We start from the raw sequence: 9,728 nt of genomic DNA on the forward strand, positions 1-9,728 counted from the left end.
GCAGGAGAGAGGGGGGCTGCCAGGGGTCTTTGGCTGCCGGCAGCTGGCATGGGGCACAGAGCCACTGGGAGGTCCAGGGTGCACTGGGGAGAGTCGCTGAGGTTGAGGCTGTCCTCCAGTGTGGTCTGCAGGCTGCCTGCTGAGCTGCTGCTCTGGCTGTCCAGTGAGGTATCGCTCTCAGGGGCCTGGGGAGCCGGAGTGGGAAAATAAACCACAGTTAGCCACAATGACAGAAAAAGGGGAAAAACTCCAGTTCCCTTCTCTTGTCTGGTGGTGAGAGCAGCTGTAAACCACCTGAACAATGCTACAAAGCACCAACCATGCAGCTTGCCCAGGGATTTCCCTCCTAGGGCAGGAGGAAAGGTTTCTGTATTTTGAGCTCTGATTTCATTCTGCTCCAGGATGAATCTTCCCCTCCCATGTGAAATGCTTCACCAAAGGGAAAGGGTGATGGGTATGTGAGCTCTGCAGTCCCTGCTGCTGGGCTGTCCCTGCCCACTGGTGGTCCAGCAGGTAGAGGAGACAAGGTTCTCCTTGCTCTCAGCTTCTCTATGAACCTGCCACATGGGTTGTGGATACCTCAAAACCATCAGCTGGCCAGAAGTCAGTAGACATCTGTATATAGACCACAGGCCCTGTATATAGACATCCTCTGATTAAAAAATCAGCAATGTTTGGGAAGAGAAAAGAGCCACTATGGTTCTTCTGAGCAGTGCTAGTGGCAATGACAATATTTAGGGCAGAAAGGTGGGGTCCCCTTCCAGCAGGAAGAGGAAACAGCCTTAACTTCCTTGTATCAGTGCTCAGTTAAACTGCATTTCAGTTGTTCCTAGGAAATTGGTCTGTGCTATGAGATCATCACTGGGACACAGCACTGGGAATGATGGATGTAGGACTGGAAGTGGTCTCTGAAGCATAGCTATTCAATACAGTCTGCATCACATAATCAGAAGCTTACCAATTCCTCCTTCACAACAGTTCAGTACTTTTGCCCCAGTAGTATACCAACTCCAAAGCTCTTTCTCTTCATGTCTAAAATTATACTGAAGTTTCAACACTGCAACAACTCAGCGGCCTCAGCTTGAGGCTAAATTTATGCCTGGTAAATTTATACACATTTGTATTGTGCCAACAGTGTCTGTCACACAGAACTGGATAACATATGATTTTGTTTTTATTTTTTAGTCTGTCTGGAATAGAGTGTCCCTTTACTCTTCAAACAGGAATTGTTCATGGAATATCTTCCAAGAACAATAACAGGGATCTCTAATGGACTTTCATCTCTGCCTCCTCTGCTCTTGCTCTTCAGAGACACTTGATTTTCCCTCAACACTTTTATTCTTCTCTTTCATTAGTGAGAAAGCTGCCTTTTCAGAAAGAGATAGCACTTTTCTGGGATGTAAGAGCTAAGTGGGCAGGGGAAAACAGCGAGCTCAGGAATGCTTTGTGTCGATGTGGCATGAATGACTGTGGAGAAGGTAGGTGGGGAGAACCCTGTTCCAACCAAGCAGATGCGTGATCCAGAGTCACAGCACTAAGAGGAGCTGAGCAGGCCATGCAGCTGCCATCTCCCTGGCTCATACTGTGGCTGCTGTGCATGCAGGTGTCTGCAGCTCACTCAGCACAGGGACCCAGGAGTGAGCTAAAAGGTGATGTGATTTAGACTTCATGTGGGGCTAGCTGCAGCTGTCAAACTATTTTTTGATCCAAAGCAGAAGAATATATGATCTCAGGGGGTGAGATTTATACAACACCCCCTTGCTGTACAACACCTTCTCCTCCCTAACCCTCCTGCTCTCTGCAGCCCACCATGCTCTTCCAACAGGTTAGATCCAGGTCACCCAGCCCCTGACTATAGCTGCCTCTCTCCTTCCTCTGCCTTCCTCCCCATTCAGCCCCCTTTGTTTGGGTGTCATATGAAGATCAAGCTTTCCTAGCAGAGGGAAGTGAGGTTCCTCACCTGATGAAGAAGTGAACAGTTCACACTAGGAGATCTTAATGATGCCCATGAGCCTTGCAGAGATATCTTAGGAAGGTTGCGTGGACATGAGACTTTCTCAGGCCCTGTCGGGGTGGCAGAGATGGCTGGGTGGAAAAATTCTGCTGGTACAGGTAACAGAGGGCACGACGCACCTGGAGAGAAGGGGCTGGGAGGGACTGACAAAGCACCAAAAGAAATAGGGAGGAGAACAAAAAAAGAAAAAAAGAAGTTGAAGATTCCTCTGATTTGATTTGGTGCCTTTGCTGCTGTTACACCAAGGGTCCTGCAAGTCCAGCGTGCAAAGGATATTCAGTAACACACACTCCTGTCCAAGAAGACTCAGTCTAGTGTTCACAGTAGGTCCCAATTTCTACACAAGGACCAAAACCTACACTAGACTCAGAAGATCTAACACGGCTCAGAGCCATAAAACAACAGCCCAGCTTGCCTCTCCTGTTGCTGCTCTCACAGAAAAATGCTGAGCCATAAGGCCTTGATTCAACTACATATCACTGCCAGAGGACTTTCATCCCAGGTCCTGCAAGGCAAGGGATGAAGTAAGATAAATAAACTGGTGGTTTGGGAAACCTGGGAACCACAGAAAACCAGAGCATGCTCAAAAGTAGGACCAGAGCACTTCTACCAAGGGCAGACTTGTATTACATGTTCCCTGAACCTGTACTTGAGGAGCCTGGTCTCAGGAGGCAGCGATGTTTTACTGTGCCAAGTGAGCACAGTTCATCCAGCTGGCATGTCAGCAGAGTCTGTCCCCACTCTTCCCAGATTGTGCATGGGTGCACTACTGTGAATGAGAATCAGCTCTTTCGCAATAGTTCACATAGGCAAGTCTGAGGGAGGATATAAGATCTAGCAGCAAAAGAAGGAACTGCTCCTCACCCCATTCCTGAAGACTGGCAAACTGAAAGCTAATTCTTGGTTAGTGTAACCCCTTGTCAGATTAACTCCATTCCTGGCAGGGTTGGAGGTAGGAGAAAGGCAGATGAGCTGAACCAACCCACATTTTCAGCAGACCTGGAGAATTGTGAGAACCATGCTCACCTTTAGTACTTTCATGCTTCAACCAAGACTGGACTGTGTTAAAAGGAGTTTTCTCAATTTCACACAGGTAACTGTCTGGGTTTGTAGAGTCATCCACACTGGATATTGGGAGCAGGCATTCCTCCAGATCTCCTGCCTCATTGGAGTCAGGGCTGTCCTGGCCATCCTGCTGGAAAAAATAAGTAAGAAAAAAGCCTTGTGAAATTTAATGGCCGATGAGAGAGCAGACTTTTCAAAGCCTCAGGAAGGGCTAATTCTGAAGATACCTTCAAACTAGCTAAGAGATGCACAGATTTCAAGCCCAAATCCCCTAAATTTAGGCTCATTCAGAGGAAGTTATTGACAGTTGTCAGCAGAAGAGAACTTTCAAAAACATACATCCCTTTTTTTCTACCCAAATCCCTCTCTACAATACGTCTCTATGGAGAAGGGTCTTGAAAAGTGACCAGAATTTAAATTCCTCAGCAGGGATACATGGATGAATACAGAGCACTTCAGATGAGCAGGGACAGAAATACAGTGCATGGTTCAACATGCCCATGACCACCTGGGGCTAACCTTGTTCTCCTTAGGACTCAGCTGAGAAGTACTGCGATTGTCTGATTCATCTCCTAGAAGGATGGAAGAGGACTTGTCTGAGTTGAGGGATAATGCTTCCATTTCAGCCAGCTGGACCTGCAAGAAGGGAAAGGACCTGTCACAGGTCATGCCTGATACCCACATTTCAAGCAGTCACACTGTTTTTAGCGGAAAAGTGAGAGCCTGTAGACCTGAGATCAGTTTTAGGTTATATTCCTTGGATACATCAGGTACTGCCTAACCCAGACCTGGGCTCAGCAGGAGAATCCATTTTTTAAGGGAGGTTGAACATACAGATCTGCAAGCAGCCCACTGCCAGTCCATGCTCCTCTAGTGCCAGAATTGGAGGAAGGAGTCCTGAATCTGTCCCAGTGATATGGCTGGCTCAAGGCCATGCAAGTAAAGCCAGGCGGGGAGAGGGCTCCCTCAGGCCAGTGACAAGGCAGTCTGCTCTGCTGAGAGATGAGGAGTGGACCCCTCTCTCTGAAGGTGCTGCAGACAGCCCTGCTTAAACGTGAAGATGCTTTCATTCCAGGGATAGTCATGCCTCTTGCAGTCCATGCCAGTATCATGCTTTTCATTTTCTCTTACCTTCATTTCTCATATCACTGAAACCCTGTTTCCCTCCAGTTTCCCTTCCTTCTCCCCTCAACTCTAACCTACCCAAGCTAACACCCTCTCCCATCCTGCTCTCTGTCCCTAAAGTCACCCCTCCTGCCCACCCATACCTGTGCTTTCTTGCTTTCTGAAACTAAATAATCTGAGAGTGCATCTTTCTCATCCCTGAGCCTCAGTTCCGCTCCAGTCCCATGCCTGATCTTGCTTCATCTTTTGGACTGTTTCATACTATGCGTCCCCCTCTCCCATCCTCTTGCCTCCAAGCTTTCAATTCCCCTCTGCCTGACACCTCTTTCTCACAATGCCTGAAAAGCATCTCCTTTTCATAGTAGCCTAAGCAGCTGTTCTGTCTCTCCTGTGCTTGGCTTTCCATCACTGGTCTCTAGAGTCTCACCAGTTCCCACCACCAGCACCTGACTTGAGAGCTATATTCTTGGTTGTGTCAGTCAGGACAGCTTGCTTCCTAGCCATTTATCTTGTCCTCCCCTGTGTTTGTCTTTGCAAGAGGCAGGTACAGATTTTGTGCTATAAGAGTAGGTGGAACATTTGGAGAGATGACTCCTTCGAGCTGGGAGTTTCATGACTTGTGCCAATGCCAGAGACTGAAAGAGGTCTCCATCCAAAGGATAATGCGCTTTGAATAAATAGGACGGAAAACTAGAGCTGGATTTAAATGAAGGACATCTTATTTGGAATATTATTCTGACATAGGAACAGGGTGCTGTTGAACCATGAAGACAGCCCAAAACCAACAACTGCTGCTCAGAGCACAGATGCACCAGAGAACCCACAATGAAGTTACGTCAAGCACAGTTGCACCAGTCAGCAACTACTTGTGTAAAGAAACACAGTCTTCATTCAGTCCCACTTAAAGTGCATAGTCATCCATTACTCGCCTAAGTGCTTATTACGCCAGAACATCCTTACAGCTGTACTTACAGAGACGCGAGTATGCAATGTGATAACATCTGCAACTACCTTCTGCATCCATAAAAAAGGGTTTCAACAAAAGCCAGAATAGTCTGTTCTTCACTGAATCACTTGTTCACAAATTCTGGCCACCCTGAGATCTACACAAAAAACATAATCAACGAAGTCATGAATAGATAAACCGCATGTGTGGAAACACAGTTCACCACTGCTCACAGGCAAACTCCTGACACTGGGTAAACACACTATCAGCCACCAATACACAGATGTCTGACTGTCAACCAGCTCAAGAGTGAAAGGACAGCAACACAAGAGAAGAGATTAGTGGTATAAAATAAAAGCTGAATTAAAAAATATTCTGACTAAAGATGAGGAACAAAAAAATTTTTAAAATTGCAGTGAGGGGAGAAGAGGCTGTTCACTAGGAGCACAAACCATGAAAACCTCCGTGGACACCAACCTGAGACGCTGAACCATGCTCACATATCCCTTAGAATAGTTGCAGGTATAAAGTATCTTTAAAAACAGAGCCATGATTACAAAAATCCTTAACTGTACAAATACTTGGTTTGAAAACAACATGCCAACAGCTTAACTGGGAAAGACACTGAGCACTTCTACTGCGTGCAACAAAATGTTTAGCATCTATTAACAACTTTGAGCATATCTTTAAAAGTTGTGTCCATCCAATGTGCTCAATATCTTGACAGGTTAATCTACAAACAAAAGGGGAGTGAACATTTTTGGTTAATATGTGATTTTTGTCACAAGGACAGAGTTAAGGGTGATTCGTTGGGCAGCAAGATACTATTTTGTTCAAACACATGTGTACTGAATAGAGCTAGATAAAAACTGTTTTGCCTACATAACTTGCTGTCAGTTGCTTCTGAGATAGTACAATTCTGTCTGTGTGTACAATGCACATTCGGATATGTTGGTGTACCAGCCTACACTTTAATTTAATGACTAGGTCCATTGCTGGTGTTAGTGCTGGGACAAGCCTAGCTAGGACTCCATGTAGTGATTTCCTCTTGGAATCTCATCAATGTTTTTTATACTCTGAAATATGAAGAGAAGGTCATGATAAAGTGACTTAAAATTCTGAGCTGTAGTTTTGATTCAATATCTACATTTCACTATTAAAGTTATTCCTGCAGATATAGATAATTTCTTTTCAATTCCATATTTTAGATGTAATGAAATATCAATTTAGAAAAATAATTTATGGCTCTACAACAACCACTAGAAAATACGATCTAAGAATAATTCTTTGGTTGTGATTATACTGTTTAACTCTTTGCTGTGGCTGAGGGCTGTACTTGAAGATTTTGCTGTCTAGTTTCCTTGCTGGGAAGGTAATAAAATCTGGTTTTGTTGTCTTCCTTCCTAGGCAGGATACTGAAGACTATCTGGAAGGTTTTCAAATGCAAATGACTTAATTTTGGGTAATCATTGTGGACTGCCTTAGAAGACCTGATTTTCTGAGAAGGCTGAGCACCAACTGCTGAATACAAGGAATTAGTTAAAGCAGTGGAAACTGCAGTTAATTGAAAAATACTTATTTGGCTGCATTAATGCAGCACCCATTTGTGAAGTGTTGCAATACTGATCAACTACAGCACTGTTCACATTTCGATATTTTTAAAGGGAAGCTAGGGGGACAAGCAGATAGCTGAAAGGCTGAAAAAAATTAAAGCACCAGAACTAGGCATCTGAAGCCAAACAAAATATTGTTTTCTTCAAACATGGATAGAGTAATTTGCCAGTGAGAGCTCTTCTCCCATGTTTCCTGGTTTCTTTATAACCAATAGTAACACATCAAGCTAGTTATGTGGATTGAGAAGGTGAAGATTGTCACTAATATACTGACAGATGAGCCACACTACTGTTATAAGTTTGACCACGACCACAGCACTAAAATACAATAAAACAGTTTCTGAAACAAAATTAATTCTGCTATTCATCTAACCTCCCAGATTACTTTGCTCCTGAGGTTTCACAACATGAAAAGACTAATTGCTTAGGAAGTAGTTTTCCAAAGCATCTACTAACTATAGAAGCACAAGTCTAAGCCATTTGGTGCCCTGCTCTTAGCAACAACTCATTTGTCAGCTAACGGGTTCTACATCAGAAAAGAGACTCTCAAACTTTCTCAGTGGGCCCATTTTTATTTAGTTTTTGCTCAAATTAATTAACTGGTTTCTACCACAAACCAATCCTTGCTCACAGATGGTGACTCTATTCAACAAGGCATTTAAGCATGTGCTTAATTCATCAATCTCAACAGGGAATAAGCAAGCACATGCTTAAAATGAAGACAAAACTCATGCTTAAATCACCTACTGAATTGCACCTGAGTGCTGTACAACAGAAGCTTGAACCTCTGCTTTTTTTGCAGAAGTGAACACAATAAAAGCTGCCAGGACACCTTCATTTCTCTACAGCTCATTCAATCCCTCCTGACCTGCGTCCTGGCACATCGCACCTTTCCACCACCTCAATCATCCCCCTGTAGCTAAGGAGGGTAGGCCTGTACTAGAGGCAGTATCATCAATTCATGGCAGACGACAAACACAGGTCAACACGCTCTCTGTCTACACAATCTACAGCCAGGAGCACACAACGGATGACCTGCGGGCATGTGGGTGTCGGTGTGCAGATCTTGGGGGGAGAGTCCCCTCACGCATCCTCGTACGCAGGTTACCTCTTGCTTGTCATGGTTACACTTCTCGCACATGGCCGGCGAGGAGTAATGATGGAAGACGGAGCCCGATAGGTTATCGATGATCATTAACTCCCCGTCGAAGGAGTCCTTAATAATTAAAGAGACACTGTCCAGCCATAAGTTCTCCTAGGGGACAAGAAAGGGGGGAGGATGGGAGAGATCATTTTAAGAATGCACAAAGTTTCATGTGAATTTGGGGCTGGGTTCTCCACCCTGACCCATCTGGAGCAGCACCTTGTTCTGCAGGTACCTGCACAGGTTCACTGGGGAGCATTTGCTCCTTGGGGTGTGCAAAGATGCCAGAGTCCAATACAAAAAAAAAAAAAGAGGAGGGACTGTCTTCACTCACTGTCAGTGCACCACAGCACTGCTCATGTCTTCCCTCCAGCTCTGCTGGAGTGCCTTACTCTTCTTGATCTGTCATTTCCCCTGCTCTGTTCTCCTGTGCTCCCCTCTCATATTCACTCCTAACATACCTTTAGCTGATCTGCTCCATCCCTCCTCTGGTGGTCCTCAGGTTCCTACACCATGATGACAATGAACAGGACCTACTGCTATCACAGCCTTGTCCCCACACAATGTTACCAACTCAAAAGTCTACCATTGAAAGCAAACCTCTCACCCTGATGTGGAAAAGTCTCTGCTACAGCTAAGCCCTCTGTCACCTAGGCTGCACAGCTTCTCCCGACAGCTACGTGCTGCAGTCTGGTTGGTAAGCTCAAAGGTATACTCACCTGTGCTGGAGAGTAACATCTCATGCACAGATGTCCTTCAGGATCTGTTCTCCCACTGCCTCCCGTTCCTGTTCCTGCTCCTTTTCCTTGTCCTGAATTTGGGGATCCTGACTTGCGGGAGCACAGCCCATGTGCAATTTCCAGCTCAATCTCTGCATCCATCTCTGCATCCTCCTGGGCCTCCTTGTTGCTGTCATCAAGATGTTTCATAAGCACAGCTACCACCACATTGATGAGGACAAACTGGGCTGTGAGCACAAAGCTGACAAAGTACAGTGGGGAGATGAACTGCAGGTTGCTGAGGCAGCTCCGGTCATCGTGGCTGCAGTCACGCAAGGTATCCTTGAGGGGAAGTTGGGTTTGAGAGGGAACGATGGAAGGAAGGAAGGACTAAAGTAAGAATACAAGCTTGACTGCTCTTTCTGTCAAAAACACCGATGTCAATGGAAAGAACAGGGCAAACATCTCTATCACCCCATACCCTCTGGGATAATGAGGTCCTCAAAGAATCAAGGACACTATCTAGTCATGTGCTTTCTTCTTCAGGGCAAATAGGTCCAAAGGTGTACAGAGCAAACTACTTCCAGACCATCACATGTTGCTGCCACTATAGCTGCACATGTGAGCAAGAACAAAACTGAACAGTCTGGTACTGCCTTCTCCCATTCAGACTCAAAAGCACCATATGTGTTCTAAGAACTTTCTTTTCACCCTGCCCTTTGAAGGAAAGAAGTTATTTTCCTGGTAGCTCTGCAGATGGGTGCCAGGCCCAATGCACCTACGTTCAGCTTTGATAACAGGCCTTATGACAGTGATATTCCCTCTTAGCCTAGACAGTCTTCTTGTTCCCCCCAAGGACAATTTGTACTTTTCTCAGCCAGATGTCTGTAGGATTAAATGAGCCTAAGGTCTGAGTTGCTGTGGTGGGAGATTCTTGCCCAGGCAGGTACCTTCTCTAGCAACTCAGCTTCTACGCACCTTTCCTTTTCTAGCCCAAGCACTGCTGAACAGAGCACACATCAGGATTTTTCCTTTCCCACAATAAATACATCTTCACCCCTAAGGCTCAGTTACCTTCATGATCCCATTCCAGTTGTCGCCC

The 9,728-nt window shown here is 45.4% G+C and overlaps 1 protein-coding gene across 1 annotated transcript in view; it reads right to left on the reverse strand.

The window, feature by feature from the left end:
• Positions 1-8: 8 nt before the first annotated feature.
• Positions 9-9,728, reverse strand: part of CACNA1I (calcium voltage-gated channel subunit alpha1 I) — a gene marked incomplete at its 3' end in the record, with an annotated part of 89,522 nt that continues 79,802 nt past the window's right edge. Inside the window, exons 29-35 of the mRNA XM_029087198.1 lie at positions 9,701-9,728; positions 8,627-8,968; positions 7,872-8,018; positions 3,599-3,715; positions 3,041-3,209; positions 1,961-2,157; positions 9-185 (exon numbers count right to left, since the gene is read on the reverse strand). The exon at positions 9,701-9,728 is cut by the window's right edge and continues 85 nt beyond it. Coding sequence (XP_028943031.1) covers positions 9-185; positions 1,961-2,157; positions 3,041-3,209; positions 3,599-3,715; positions 7,872-8,018; positions 8,627-8,968; positions 9,701-9,728 — 1,177 coding nt within the window. The remainder of the gene's footprint in view (positions 186-1,960; positions 2,158-3,040; positions 3,210-3,598; positions 3,716-7,871; positions 8,019-8,626; positions 8,969-9,700) is intronic.

This window comes from Antrostomus carolinensis, unplaced genomic scaffold, assembly GCF_000700745.2.
Source record: "Antrostomus carolinensis isolate BGI_N321 unplaced genomic scaffold, ASM70074v2 scaffold17421, whole genome shotgun sequence".
Taxonomy (NCBI): Eukaryota; Metazoa; Chordata; class Aves; order Caprimulgiformes; family Caprimulgidae; genus Antrostomus; species Antrostomus carolinensis.